Source organism: Hemiscyllium ocellatum, chromosome 12 (genome assembly GCF_020745735.1).
Source record: "Hemiscyllium ocellatum isolate sHemOce1 chromosome 12, sHemOce1.pat.X.cur, whole genome shotgun sequence".
In the NCBI taxonomy this organism is placed as follows: domain Eukaryota; kingdom Metazoa; phylum Chordata; class Chondrichthyes; order Orectolobiformes; family Hemiscylliidae; genus Hemiscyllium; species Hemiscyllium ocellatum.
In genome coordinates, this window is record NC_083412.1 from 96,742,838 (window position 1) to 96,758,825 (window position 15,988).

Genomic DNA, 15,988 nt, shown 5'->3' on the forward strand with positions numbered 1-15,988 from the left:
CAGATCGGTCATAGTCTCATTAAATGGTGAAACAGGCTCAAGCGACTGAATGGCCTACCCCTGTTCCTATAAATTGGAAAATACTTGCAGGCTGCCTTGCACTGGCTGCAAAGTCTGACGTTAGAGAGTGTAGATAATTTGAGTCAATCCGGTTAGATTAGTTTCTTCATTCATGAGACACAGACTTTGCCGAAATTTATTGTCGAATGAGAAGTTGTTGTCCTTGTGAAGGCGATGGTGACACATGTTGTGACACACCTCTGGAACAGGCGGGACTTGAAATCAGGCCTCCCGGTCTGGGTTTAGGGACACTACCATTGGGCATTCCCAATTCGAGAGTATTATCTCAGAATAAAGGGCCAGGCCATTTAGGACTGAGGTCAGGAGAACTCTTTTTAATCAGAGAGCTGTGAATCTTTGGTATTCTTGACAGCCAAGAATTATGGATATTGATATTAACCATTAAATATATTCAAAAACTGAGGATTCTTAGTCATTTAGGAGATTAAAGTGCAGGGGGATAAGGTGGAGCTGAGGGAGAAAGTCAGTCATGGTCTTAGTGAACAGCAGAGCAGGATTGATGGTGTACCCCTGCTGTTTTTTATGTTCTTATGAAAATGTCTTCAGACACTTTATACAGGTATCTTCAACAAAGTGTGACACTGAGCTACTGGAGCAGGGGGATGTGATGGCCTAGTGGTATTGGACTGTTAATTCAGACACCCAGGTAATTTTCTGGGGGCTGGGTTCGAGTCCTGCCACAGCAAATCATAGAAACCCCAAAGTGTGGAAACAGGCCATTCGGCCCAAAAGGTCCACACCGACCCTCTGAAGACAGACCTATCCCTGTATCCTATAACCCTTCATTTCCAGTGGCTAATGCACCTGCCCTACATGTCCCTGAACATAATGGGCAATTCAGCATGGCCAATCCACCCTAACGTGAAGGATAGCACGGTGGCTCAGTGATTAGCACTGCTGCCTTGCAGCACCAGAGACCTGGGTTCGATTCCTTGGGAGACTGTCTGTGTGGAGTTTGCACATTTACTGCATGGGTTTCTTCAGGGTGCTCTGGTTTCCTTCCATAATCCAAAAGATGTGCAGGTTAGGGCGGATTGGCCATGCCAAATTGCCCATAGTGTTAGATGCATTAGTCAGGGGTAAATGTAGGGGAATCGGTCTTGGTGGGTTACTCTTCGGAGGGTCAGTGTGGATTTGTTGGGCTGAAGAACCTGTTTCCATGCTGTAGAGAGTATAATCTTTGGACTGTGGGAGGAAACCCACATAGATAAGGGGAGCATGTGCAAACACCATGCAGGCATTAGCCCGAGGGTGGAATTGAACCCAGGTCCCTGGTACTGTGAGGCAGCAGTGCTGACTACTGTACCAATAGTGGAATTCGAACTCAATTTTTTAAAAAAGATCTGGAATTAAGTGTCTGATGACCAGGAATCAATTGTCAGTTGTTGGAAAAACCCATCTGGTTCAGGAATGCCATTCAGGGAAGGAAGCTGCCATTCTTACCTGGTCTGGCTGATATGTGACTTCAGACCCCCCCCCCAGCAATGTAGTTGCCTCTTAAGGGCTTTTGCCCGAAACAACGACTTTCCTGCTCCTTGGATGCTGCCTGACCGGCTGTGCATTTCCAGCTTCACACTCTTGACTCTGATCCCCAGCATCTGCAGACCTCACTTTCGCCTCTGAACTGCCCTCTGGGCAATAAAGTGACACCCTCAAACTGTGAATGAACACAGAGAAAACACAGATATTAGGACAGGTGTCAATGCTGAGGACGTGCTGCCCAAATGTTTGTACAAGGTGTTAAATCAAGGCTGTTTTCACCCTCCTTGTGCAAATCCCACAGTGACTATTTTGGATTATAAACAGGGGGAACTGTCTCAGTGTTCCAGTACTCAATCAGCAGCTCCAGAAACTGATTCATTAACCTCAAATCACATTCTTTTTGTGCGTTGCATGGCTGTGACCAAATTGGCTGCCTCAATTCCTGCCTTTTTAAAAATATTTATTTACAGATGACAGGCAGTGACAATTCACCACACTGCTGTGGGTCTGGAGTCACCCATAGACCAGACTGGGTAAGGACAACAGATTTCTCTGAGTGAGCCATCTGGGTTTTTACAACAATTGATGATGGTTATATGATCACTATTACACAAGCTTTTTATTTCAGATCTTCCTTTTTAAAATTATTAAATGCAAATTCTACTCTCTGTTATGGTGAGATTTGAACCCATGCCCCAGAGCATTCAATGGAGCCACTGTATTGCGAGCCCATTGACATTACCACCAAATCCTCTCTGATTATGCCTGCAACTACATGTTAAAGTACCTAATTGGCTGTGAAACACTCAGGGACTCTCCGACAAAATAACAAATTGGCTGCATCATCAGATTTAAATGGCTACAGGAGCAGAGATGTCTTACTGCAATTGTACAGGGCCTTGGTGAGACCATACTTGGTGTACTGTCTGCAGTTTTGGTCTCCTTATCTGAGGAAAGACAAATTGGGATGCTTTTTCTAAAGCACAAACCTTTAAAATGTGTGTTGGCTGTAACACGATTACATTGCTAAGACCTGAAGTGCTGTTTCCAAAGCGCGATTTTTCTATAATGTGCAAAAACACAACCGTCACATTATCAATAAGCTACCTGTATGAAGAGAGGCTGGATCAGTTAGGACTATATTCACTGGAGTTTAGAAGAATAAGGAGGGGGTCACTTCACAGAAACCTATAAAGTTCTATCAGGACTGGACATGGTAAACCCAGGAAGAATGTTCCCAATGTCTGGTGAGTCCAGAACTAGGGGTCTCATAGAATAAACCAATTAGGACTGAGTTGAGGAGAAATTGCTTCACCCAGAGAGTGGTGAGCCTGTGGGATTCTCTTCCACAGAAAACAGCTTGAGACAAAACTATTGAATGTTTTGAAGAAGGAATTAGATACAGTTCTCCGTGCAAAATAGAAAATGGGAACAGGGGACTGAGTTGGATGACCGGCTGTGATCATATTGAATGGTGGAGTAAGCTCGAAGGGCCGAATGGCCTACTCCTGCTCCTATGTCAATGTGAGAGAACACTGAACATCACCAGTTGCCCAGCATGTCACCAGTCAAGTTCAGTAATGCAGAAGATTGAGTCAGTATGTGTTTCTAGAGCTGGGCTGTGCTCTAAGAGCCCTGTATCAGCTCCTGTGTTAATCAGCTCACATAATCTCAAAACAAGGTAATCAAAAGATGCCCAAAGATAATTTCTCTGCAACTGGGACTGTAGAGATTTTGTGTTTGTTGCTACTTTGAAAGGAAATAGATCTTTAAGAGTATGTACTTTTTCTGATAGACTAAATAAGGGTAATTATCTTCAGTGATAGATGAGTCAAGACAGCACAGGGATTAAAGATAACCAGCAGATAGGCCAATGTGAGAGATTTGTCTTTATTATGGCCTGGAATGAACTGCCTAAAAATGTGGTGGAAGCAAATTCAATTGTAAAGTTCAAAGGGAAAATGGATAAATTCTGAAAGAGAAAATAAAATCGTGGCTATGGAAAAGAAGAGAGAATTTGAACTGATTGGATAGTTGATCTAAAGAGTTCATGCAGGTACCATAAGCCAATGTCCTTCTGTAAATTCCTATGAAATGATTACTTATAGTCAGAGGAGGAGTCTATTTTAGTCAACACACGCTTTGCTGGTGTCTTTGATGCACAATTGTTCCATGGAATGCAGCAGGCTCAAAGGGCCGAATGGCCTATTCCTGCTCCTATTTTCTGTGGAGTATCACCTTCATGACGTGCAATCCTGACTTTACTATCCTTAACAGTACTGTGGCTGTACCTAGATCATGGTCAGCAGCAGTTTCATTCGGTGACTCACAGACACCTTCTCAAGGACATTTAATGATGGACGGTAAATACTGACCGGCCAGTGACAGCCACGGGCCACCATGAACAATTTTTGACATATTCAACCTTTGCTCCTGGAGTCGATCAGTAGGCAAGGTGTAGGGGAACCCAAGCAGATACTTTGCTCTTTCTAATCCAGGGTCACCGAAACCCATTGTTGATCCTCTGATCGGTCTCTTCCCTCATTCCCCTCCTAGCCCTGTATTGTCCTAACCTACCCATAAGGAGAGGGGGAACACATCCCCAGGCCATGGGAACACAAACTTCATGCCCCTGCTGGGTGTGCGTGTTTCCTCTGAGTCATCAGGGAATACTTTTTGCCTCATTTCTTCAATTTCATCTCCCACTTGTCCATCACAGAGAAAATAATCTATGGATGATGGCTAAGGCTTGAATTTCTATAACACCTGTCACAATCTCTGCCTGTCCAAAAGCTTTTCATATAAGAACAAACATATGAACTAGGAACAGGAGGAGGCCATTCAGCCCCTCAACTGCCTCCTCCATTTAATATGATCGTGGGTGATCTCCACTTGTCTTCATCGCCACTTTCCTGCGCAGTCCCCATAACCTTCAACCCATTACTCATTAAAAATCTCTCTGTCTCCTCCTTAAGTTAACTCAGTGACCCAGCATCCACCACACTTTGGGGGAGTGAATTTCACAGATTCACCACCCTTTGAGAGAAGTCATTCCTCCTCATCTATGTTTTAAATCTGCTACCCCTTATCCTAAAGCTTCTGCCCCCTAAGGCTACCCAGCCACCCCCCCCCCCAACATGAGTCCACTCCCCCATCATCAAACCATCATCTCCCAGACCATACAGAACCTCATCACCTCAGGAGATCTCCCACCCACAGCTTCCAACCTCATAGTCCAGGAACCCTGCACTGCCCGGTTCTACCTCCTTCCCAAGATCCACAAGCCTGACCACCCTGGCCGACCCATTGTCTCAGCATGCTCCTGCCCCACCGAACTCATCTCCACCTACTTCGATACTGTCCTATACCCCCAGTCCAGGAACTCCCCACCCACACCCTCCACCTCCTCCAAGACTTCCGTTTCCCTGGCCCCAACGCCTCATCTTCACCATGGATATCCAATTCCTGTACATCTCCATCCGCCATGACCCGGGCCTCCAAGCCCTCTGTTTTTTCCCCTCCCGATGTCCCCAACAGTACCCTTCCACCGACACTCTCATTCGTTTGGTTGAACTGGTCCTCACCCTTTACAATTTCTCCTTTGAATCCTCCCACTTCTTCCAGACCAAAGGGGTAGCCATTGGCACCCGTATGGCCCCAGCTATGCCTGTCTCTTTTTTGGCAACATAGAACAGTCCATCTTCCATAGTTGCACCACTCCCCACCTCTTCCTTTACTACATTGATGACTGCATCAGCGCCACCTCGTGTTCCCGCGAGGAGGTTGAGCAGTTCATCAACTTCACCAACACATTCCACCCTGACCTTAAATTCACCTGGACCATCTCTGACACCTCCCTCCCCTTCCTGGACCTCTCCATCTCCATCAATGGCGACTGGCTTCACACTGACATTTTTTACAAACTCACTAACTCCAACAGCTACCTGGATTACACCTCTTCCCACCCTACCTCCTGCAAAAATGCCATCCCATATTTCCAATTCCTCTACCAGTCCCATCCCCCTCCCATTTATCTCTCCACCCTAGAGGCTCCCTGCCTCATTCCTGACGAAGGGTTTTTGCCCAAAACGTTGATTTTCCCGCTTCTTGGATACTGCCTGACCTGCTTTGCTTTTCCAGCACCACTCTAATCCACTTCTGTGATTCCTGCACAAGGACACCCAGGTGCCTCTGCACTACAGCATGCTGCAATTTCTTACCATTCAAATAATAGTCCTTTTTAGTGTTATTCCTACTGAAATGAATGATTTCACATTTATTAGCATTGTATTCTATCTGCCAAACCTTTGCCCACTCACTAAAACTCTCTGTGTTTCTCTGTAAAGTTTCAGGGTCCTCTGCACACTTTGCTCGACCACTCACCTTAGTGTCATCCACAAACCTTGGCACATGACACGTGGTCCCCAGCTCCGAATCATCTATGTAAATTGTGAACAATTGCAGGCCTGCACTGATCCCTGAGGTACACCAATAGAGACTGATCACCAACTAGTAAAACACTCATTAGCTCTTACTCTTTGCTTCCTGTTAATTAACCAATCCTCTATCCATGATAATACATTGCACATAATGCCTTGCATCTTTGTCTTATATGGCAGCCTTTTGTGCGGCACCTTGTTGAAGGCCTTTTGGAAATCTAGATACACCTCATCTACTGGGTTTCTGTTGTCCACCATGCTCATAATGTCTTCATAGAATTCCAAAAGATTTGTTAACCATCACCTGTTTTTCATGAGCCCATGCTGTGTCTACCCAATGGGACAATTTCTATCTAGATGCCTTGCTATTTCTTCCTTGATAATAGACTCAAGCATCTTCCCCGCTACAGAAGTTAAGATAACTGGTCTCTAATTCCCCATCTTTCGTCTACCTCCCATATTTCCTGTTTTCCAATCTGCTGGAACTACCCCAGAGTCCAATGAATTTTGGAAAATAGCCACAAGTGCATTTGCTATTTCTCCTGCCATCTCTTTTAGCACCCTGGGATCCATTCCATCAGGGCCAGGAGATTTGCCTACCCTTAGCTCCATCAGCTTGCCCGATACGCTCTCTTTCATGATAATGCTTGTTTCCAGGTCCTCACCTACCTTTGTCTCATTGTTACTCACAGCAGTATATTTTCACAGGTTTTATAAGCTAATTGTGGTGAAAAGTAGTAGACTCTACACACACAGACGAGGGCCTTTAATGGTTTGATGGCCAGCGTGTAGATCAGCTTAGTGCTGAAAGCATGGAGTTCAAATCTCCCATTCTGGCTGAGGTGGACCCACTCCCCTGGCATTTTTGGTAATAATTACCAAAGACCCAATTGCAAACAAGAGTTCCTCAAGAAGAGTTTGCACACTGTGACCCTAAAAGTAGCAAACTTACTAATCCACCCTTCCACTTCTTCATTCAAGTCATTTATAAAAACTACAAAGAGCAGAGGCCCAAGAACAGATCCTTGCAGGACATTACTGGTCACCAATCTCCAGGCGGAATATTTCCCATCCACTACCACTCAATGTCTTTTTTCGACCAGCCAATTCTGTATCCAAATAGCCAAATTTCCCTGTATCCCATACCTCTAACTTGCTGAATGAGCCTACCGTGGGGAACCTTATCAAATGCCTTGTTGAAATCCATATACACCACATCCACTGCTTGGCCTTCATCAACTTGTCTCGTCACATCCTCAAAGAACTCAGGAAGGCTTGTGAGGCATGACCTGCCGGTCACAAAGCCATGCTGACTATCTCTAATCAAACTACGTTTTTCCAAATCGTCATAAACCCTATCTCTCAGAATCCTCTCCAATACCTTGCTTACCACAGACGTAAGACTGACAGGTCTGTAATTCCCAAGGATTTCCCTATTCCCTTTCTTGAACAGAGAAATAACATTCGCCTCCTTTCAATCATCCAGATTTTCCTGTCTCAGGGTATAGTGAATCCGTGAAATTTCTCGCTGCGGAGAGTTGTTGAAGCTGGGTGATTGTATATTCAAGGCTGAGATGGATACGTTTTTTTAATCAATAAGGGAATCAAGGGTAATGGGGAAAAGACAGGTAAGTAGAGTTGAGGATGATCAGATCAGCCATGATCTCATTGAATGGTGGAGCAGACTCGATGGGCTGAATGGCCTACTTCTGCTCAAATGTGATAAGGTCTGTCTTGACTGTGTAGTGAATGGCACAAATCATTGAGCGAGAAGTGACAGGTGTTACCTGCTGAGACACAGACACAGACCAATCTTAGCTTGAGCATTGATGCCTTTATGGTTGAGCAGTTAACAAATGGGGAATAGAGGTCATCGAGGTGATTGGTCTTTCTCTTCCCTTCCTTCCTCACCTCATCAACAGCAGCAACAAGTTACACTTACTTAGCACCTTTCAGTTCATTAAACACCCCAAGGTGCCTCAGAGAAGCGATTGATTTTCAAGTAAAACTTTGCCACCAAGCCACAGAAGAAGCTGTCGTAGGAACATTGGATCAGGAATTCAATGAGATCATGGATAATCTGTAGTTTAAATCCATAGTCAAAGAGTGTGGCACTGGAAAGCACAGCTGGTCAGGAAGTATCCGAAGAGCAGGAGAGTTGACATTTTGAACATAAGCTTTTAATCAGGAATGAGGGGGTGGCCCAAGGTGACTGAGAAATAAATGGGAAGGGTGGGGTTGGGGGTGGGAGGTAGGTATCTGAGAATGTGATACGTAGATTAAGGTGGGGGTGAAGGTGATAGGTTGGAGAGGAGGATGGAGCGGATAGGTGGGAAGGAAGATGGACAGGTAGGACAGTTCAAGAGGGTGGTGCTGAGTTGGATGTTTGGATCTGGGATAAGGTGGGAGGAGGGAAGATGAGGAAAACGGTGAAATCCACATTGATCCCGTGTGGTTGGACGGTCCCAAGACGGAAGATGAAGCGTTTTTTCTTCAAGCGTTGGGTGGCTGGAGTTTGCCAATGGAGGAGGCCCAGGATTTGCATGCCCTTGGGGGGGCAGGAGAGGTTGCCTAGTGCATGTGTCCCAAAGATGTTCTCTGAAATGTTCCACATGTTGGCGTCCTGCCTCCCCCATGTAGAGGAGACCACATTGAGTGCAATAGACACAGTAGATGACGTGTGTGGAAATACAGTAAAATCTCTGCCAGATATAGAAGGATCCTTTGGGGCCTTGGACCGAGGTGAAGGAGGGTGGGGTGTGGGTGCAGGTTTGGCACTTCTTGTGGTGGCAGGGGAAGGTGCTGGAAGTGGAGCGTGGTTTGGTCAGGGGATGGACCTAACAAGGGAGTTATGGAGGGAATGGTCTCTGTGGAACACAGACAGGGGTGGGGAGTGAAATATATCAGTGGTGGTGAGGTCTGTTTGTAGGCGGTGGAAATGGCAGAGGATGATGTGATGTATCCAGAGATTGGTGGGGCGGAAGGTGAAGACCAGGGGGTTTCTGTCCTTGTTGCGATTGGAGAGGGTGGGGTTTTGAGGGCAGAGGTGCGGGAGGGCATTGTCGACCACGTGTGAGGCAAAATTACAGTCTTTGAAGAAGGAGGCCATCTGGAATGTTCCATGGTGGAATTCGTCCTCCTGGGAGCAGATGCAGCGGAGGCAAAGTGGGAGGAGGTGTAGTCCAGGTAGCTGTGGGAGTCGGTGGGTTTGTAGTAGATGTCTGTGTTGAGTTGGTGGCCGGAGATGGAGATGGAGAGGTCCAGGAAGGGGAGATGGTTCGGGTGAACTTGGGGTCAGGGTGGAAGGTGTCAGTGAAGGTGATGAACTGTTCAGCCTCCTTGTGGGAGCAGAGCAAAATGTGGGGAATGGTGCCGGTGTAGCTGCAGATCCTTATGATGTCTTATCCCAGATCTCACCTTCCAACTCGGCACTGTCCTCTTGAACTGAACTACTTGTCCATTTCCCTTCCCACCTACCCACTCCACCCTCCTCTCTGACCTATCACCATCACCCCCACCTCCATCCACCTATCACATTCCCAGCTACCTTCCTCTCATCCCCACCCCCCCCCTCCCAGTTATCTCTCAGCATCCCAGCCCACAAGTCTCATTCCTGATGAACAGCTTATGCCCGAAACATCAATTTTCCTGCTCCTCGGATGCTGTCTGACCTGCTGTGCTTTTCCAGCATTATACTCTTTGACTCTGATCTCCAGCATCTGCAGTCCTCACTGCCTCCTAGCTGAAATCCATAGACCTGCCTTTGGCCCATATCCTGTAACACCTTTGCTTAAAAAAAAATTTCTATTGTAGATTTAAAACTAACTGATCCAGCATCCATGCCATTTGTGGAATAGAGTTCTGAACATCTCCCACCCTTTGTGTGTAGGAGTGCTTCCAATAGTTCCTCCTGAATGGTCTGGCTGTAATTTTAAGACTAAGCTCCTTAGTTTGAGAATCTCCAACATAGTTAATCTTTTTCAAGGTTTGTGCGAAGATTTGTAGCTCGGGTGCTCGTTGTTGTGGCTCTGTTCGCCAAGCTGGGAATTTGTGTTGCAAACGTTTCATTCACTGTCTAGGTGACATCATCAGTGCTCTGGAGCCTCCTGCGAAGCGCTTCTTTGATGTTTCTTCCGGTATTTATAGTGGTCTGTCCTTGCCGCTTCCGGGTGTCAGTATCAGCTGTCCGCTGTAGTGGTTGGTATATTGGGTCCAGGTCGATGCGTTTGTTGATGGAGTTTGTGGATGAATGCCATGCCTCTAGGAGCAGCCAGGGAATTCCTAGAGGCATGGCATTCATCCACAAACTCCATCAACAAACACATCGACCTGGACCCAATATACCAACCACTACAGCGGACAGCTGATACTGACACCCGGAAGCGGCAAGGACAGACCACTATAAATACCGGAAGAAACATCAAAGAAGCGCTTCGCAGGAGGCTCCAGAGCACTGATGATGTCACCTAGCCAGGGGACGAAACATTTGCAATAATCTTTTTCAGTTAAAATCTTAAAGACTTGAATCAGCTCGCCCTTTAACCTTCTAAACTCTGGAGAAAACAGACACAATTTGTATAGTCTTTCCGTATAACAACACCTGATGTCCAGGTATCATTCTTGTAAACATCCTCTCTCCAAGGCCAATATATTCTTCTGATGGGGACTGGAAAGCTTGATGAGAGGGGTAGGTTTTTAAGACGTGATCAAGCTAATCTGATGTTGGCAGACATTATCACACAAGCCCTGTCACTGCCCTTTTAAGAACATCAAGAGTTGAACATCATCATTCAACCAGACAACTTTTACTGTGGGGATGTAATGAGAATAGATGGAGTGTGGACACAGTGTTTTTCAGATGGGATTGCGACCAGTTAATAGAGGGTGAGCTGATAACTATACTGCCAAATAATGCAAGGTTAAGCATAATTTGTAGAACATAAGAGGCATCATTTGTTCGCTGCAGTGAGGACTAATGGCATCATCCTTGAATCTATCAGAGTGGACAATCCATCATTGGCTAATAAAAGTATGCATCTCTTAATTAAGTGGTGACATAATTTAAGGGAGTGGAAAAATTGCAGACTGTCTAATTGAAGAGCATTAATTTGCTACTGTGACCTCCTGTGAAAGGGGGTGAAAATTTCAGGCTGTAACAGGCATGTGCAAAGAATCCCTGGGCCGTCAGACATCATTTGTCTAACGCCCAGGGTTAAACAGCCCTGTCCTCAGCTCTGTCAATACTAGCCCCCAAATACTATGCAGTTCAAATCGCATCAATTTTAACCCTGCTTTTCTGTGACCCCTCACTCTACCTGTGATCACCTTCAGCATTACCACCTTACAACCTCTGTGTTCCAATTCTGACTATTCCTGTGTCCCTGATTTTCATTGTTTTGAGCATCAATGGCCATACTTTCAATTGCCTGGATTCTAAGATGCGGAATTCCCTCCCTAAACTCTCTGGGTTACTGCTTCTCTCTGTCTCAATGCAACTCCCTCTCTCTGTATGTCTCCTTTTCTTTCTCCCTATCTCCCTCTTGCTTTCTGTCCCTGTATCTCACTCTTTCTCTCGCTTTCTCTATCTCTCTCTATCTTCATCTCCCTACATCTCGTTCTCTCTATACCTATCTCTCTCTTCCTCTGTATCTCCCTCCATCTCGCTCTCTTTTTCTCTCTCTATCTCACTTTCTATCTTCATTTCTCTACATCTTTTCTCTATCTATATTTATATCTATCTCCCTATCTTTGTCTTTCTCTCGACCTTCCCCTCATCTCGCTCTCTCTCTCTCTATCTCATTTTTCTCTATCTTCATCTCTCTATATTTGTTCCTTTCTCTATCTCCTTCTTTCTTTCTTTCTCTCTATGTCCCAGCCCCCATCTCTCTCTCTCTCTCTCTCTCTCTCTGCCCCTACCTCTTAATGATGCTGCTTAAAACCTCTCTCTCGGGCCAAGATCTTGTGTGTCTGCCCAGTGCCTGTTTAGGGAAAGTGATGTCATAGCTGTCTGTGGTCCTAGTAAACCCCAAGTTAACATTCTTGGATGATGGGTTCAAATCCCACCCAGGCTGATGATGAAATTTAAATTTGTTGAACAGAGGTTAGTCTAAAGGTGACCATAAAAACACTACCTATTGCTGTAAAAATCCATCTGGCTCACTAATGTCCTGCAGGGAAGGAATTTTGCCTCTCTAATCTTGTGAATTATGATCCACAGTAATATAGTTGACTCCCACCCGACCTCTAGGTATTTAGGGAATGAACTAAAAGTTACATGGCTAATCAGTGACAAATGTTGTTCAATAATACTCCGGTGTAGCTCCTATAGATATTTTCGCGCATTAAAGATGGCCGATGGTTAAATCTTACTGAGTGTGAGGATTTGCAATTACCTTTCTGAGGGTCATTACCTCATTGATGGATTGATGCAAAATCTCTGAGACCTTGTCACTAGCGTGTGAGACGAGGGAGCACAGGGAGTGAACCTGTGGATCTCTCTACCACAGAAGGCCGGGGATGGCAAGTCATTGGATATATTCGAGAAACATATCTTCAAGGTCACTGACTCTCAAATGTCCACTCTACACTTAGGAATGAGCAATAAATACTGACCTGGCCAGTGACGTCCATGTCCGGTGAATGAATTTAAAAAGGGTTAGGTACATATTTACATTTTAAAGGTATTAAGGGTTGTGGAGAGAAAGCAGGACGATGACGTTAAGACAGAGGGTCAGCCATGATCACATTGAATGGTGGGGGGGCACTTTCGAAAGCTAAATGGCCTACTCCTACTGCTAGTTTATATTAAATCACTGGGATTCAAGCTTTTTATTGAAAGAAAGAATTTGCATTTATATAACACCTTTCACAACATCCAGTAATCCAAAGATTAGAACAAGGTATTTTGTTGAAGTGCAGACATGGTTGAAATGTAGAGAGATGCAGTCACTGATTTGGGACATTCTATCCCCCTCCCCCGGCCCCCCACCTTGACAGGGCAGCAAGGTCACCAATCTCAGTGATATCGACTGACGGCCTAGCTAGAGCACCACGAACAGCCTTAGCAGCTCTTCAAAGAGTGCTGCAGAATCTTCCACACCTAATTGAGAGGACGTACAGGGAGTCAGTTTAATGCCTCACCCAAATAGATAACAAGGTCCCCCTCCTCAGTACTGCAGTGTGTACCCCAGTCTGGGGTGTGCATTCAGGCCTCGCATGTGAAATTTGGACCCATCACCTTCTAATACATTGTAGTGCCATCCACTGAGTCCCAGCTAACACCAAATCCACCTGATACGGTTGCACCATTTAATTAGATTAGATTAGATTACTTAGTGTGGAAACAGGTCCTTCGGTCCAACAAGTCCACACCGACCCGCCGAAGCGCAACCCACCCATACCCCTAACCTAACACTAGGGGCAATTTAGCATGGCCAATTCACCTGACCCGCACATCTTTGGACTGTGGGAGGAAACCGGAGCATCCGGAGGAAACCCACGCAGACACGGGGAGAATGTGCAAACTCCACACAGTCAGTCGCCTGAGTTGGGAATTGAACCCGGGTCTCCGGCGCTGTGAGGCAGCAGTGCTAACCACTGTGCCACCGTGACACCCATATTTAAAACACATAGCTAGGCTGTAAACTATTAGTAAAAAATGAGGTCTGCAGATGCTGGAGATCACAGCTGCAAATGTGTTGCTGGTCAAAGCACAGCAGGCCAGGCAGCATCTCAGGAATAGAGAATTCGACGTTTCGAGCATAAGCCCTTCAGCTTATGCTCGAAACGTCGAATTCTCTATTCCTGAGATGCTGCCTGGCCTGCTGTGCTTTGACCAGCAACACATTTGCAGCTGTAAACTTTTAGTGTTGATGATATCGAGGTGCCAGTTGGACTATAACCTAGTGTTGTGTGATGTTGAACTGTTGGTATTGAGGTATCATAAGGCATGGGAAACTCTGCAGGAAGGGACTTGATTACCTTCCTTGCTCTGTACACTTCAGTCATCCTCAGGTGACAGCATATCTCACGGAACCACTCTGTCTCCTCCTGTGTCTCTGCTTGAAGCTGAAGTTCCTGGAGTTGAGAAGAGTTCAAGGTGATCTGAATGGAAATAAGTCAAATTGGTTAGGGTCAATGTGGAGTATATGTATCGGAATGTTCAGGATAAATCCAAAGTTATGACCTCAGGGAACGAGGTCAGCCACTCTGAACTGAGATGACAAGAGCTTCCTTCAATTCCCAAATGTTGGGAATATTTGGAGTACTCAACAGCAAAGGATTGTGAATGTTGCTCTAGTTCTAGAGGACATGGTTGAGATAATATCTCCAGTACCGGTCAGTCTATTTACAGAAGGATGGAAGCAGTTCAAAGAAGATTTATCAAACTAATCCCTGGGTTTACTCGTGAGTAAAGGCTAGACAGGTTGGGCCTGTATCCTGTGGAGTTTAGAGCAGTCAGACGTGACTTAATTGAAACATCTAAGACCCTGAGAGGATTTGACCAGATGGATGTTGAAGGGATGTTTCCTTTTGTGGGAGAATCTAGAACCAGGCGGTGTCACACCGTTTAAAACTAAGGGGCGCCAGTTTAAAACATAGATGAGAAAACATGCTTTTCCCTCAGCAGTTTGTAGGTTTTTGGAATTCCCTTCCTCAAAAGGCAGAGGTAGATATAGCCTCAATTCCCACTAAAATGAAAGATTATCGAGGCTTATGCAGGAATGTAGGGTTGAGGTTCAGATCAGATCAGCCACGATCTCAATGGTTAGGCAGAATGGGTTTGAAGTACCAAGGGGCCTACTCCTTGTTCCTTGTTTGTATCTTCAAGACAGAGGTGCATATGTTTCTGTCATGAAGGGAATTAAGGAACATGGGGAAGGCGTGAGGAGATAGATTTGAGATGGATGATCAGTGACACTGTCTCAAAATTGTTACAGTGCAAAAGGAGGCCATTGGATCAATCGTGCCTGTGCAGGTTCAATCCCCGAGTGCCTATCTCCTGCCTTTTCCTCATATCTGCATGCCATTTCAATCCAAATAATCACCCAATGTCATGTTCATATTAAGTAGGAGAGCAGGCTCAATGCGATTAATTTATTTATTACCCTGTTCTACTTTGATGTTCTTAAAGGCAGTGTTCTCTTGGTGAGCAGTGTTGGACAGCTTGCAATGAATTTCCTTGGGTTTTTTTTTCCTTCTTCTCTCCAGAACCTACTGTTTCCGAACCAGCCTCCCCAGCCTTCCAGTAGATTTGCCGTCTCTTCAGCTGGTGACCTCACCATCACCAACATCCAGAGGTCGGACGCTGGCTACTACATCTGTCAGGCCTTGACCGTGGCAGGAAGCATCCTGGCTAAGGCTCAGCTGGAGGTCACAGATGGTAAGCAATGGCTGTCAAAAAGGCAACGTGAACCCTATAGGCCTCACCAAGGGTCACAGGTTCAAACCGAGGGTTAAGGGAGAAGAAGGGAGGAGGGTGTGGAAAGAGGCATCGCATTGTCGAACTTCGCGGTAAGTTCTTCCTGCCACACATAGGGCAATCAACAGAATGAACAAGAACAATAAGAATTCACATTTAGAAAGTCTACAGAAAGGTTAAATAGGAGGTTAGTGGAGGTGATGGCCTTGTGATATTATCACTGGACCTCTCATCCTGAGACCAGGGTCATATTCCAGGGAGCTGCCATGGTAGACCGTGGAATTGAAATCCAATTTTTGTTTTAAGTTTGCAATTAAGACTTTTATGATGCCCACGAAACCACTTTTGATTGGTGGGAAAATCCATCCTGTTCATTAACGTACTTTAGGGAAGGAAACTGCCATCCTGGTCTGGTCTACATGTAACTCCAGACTCCCAGCAATGTGGTTGACGCTTAACTGCCCTCTGGGCAGTTAGGGCCGGGCAATAAATGTGGGCCTGGCCAGTGATATTCTCATCCCGTGAATAATTGAAAATGAAATAAGGGGCTGCAGCTATGAGGAAG

The 15,988-nt window shown here is 45.6% G+C and overlaps 1 protein-coding gene across 8 annotated transcripts in view; it reads left to right on the forward strand.

The window, feature by feature from the left end:
• Window positions 1-15,988, forward strand: part of robo2 (roundabout, axon guidance receptor, homolog 2 (Drosophila)) — an 895,654-nt gene that overhangs the window by 697,246 nt on the left and 182,420 nt on the right. For all 8 annotated transcript variants that reach the window (XM_060833859.1, XM_060833864.1, XM_060833863.1 and 5 more), the window contains exon 9: window positions 15,213-15,384. In XM_060833859.1, the coding sequence (XP_060689842.1) occupies window positions 15,213-15,384 (172 nt within the window). The remainder of the gene's footprint in view (window positions 1-15,212; window positions 15,385-15,988) is intronic.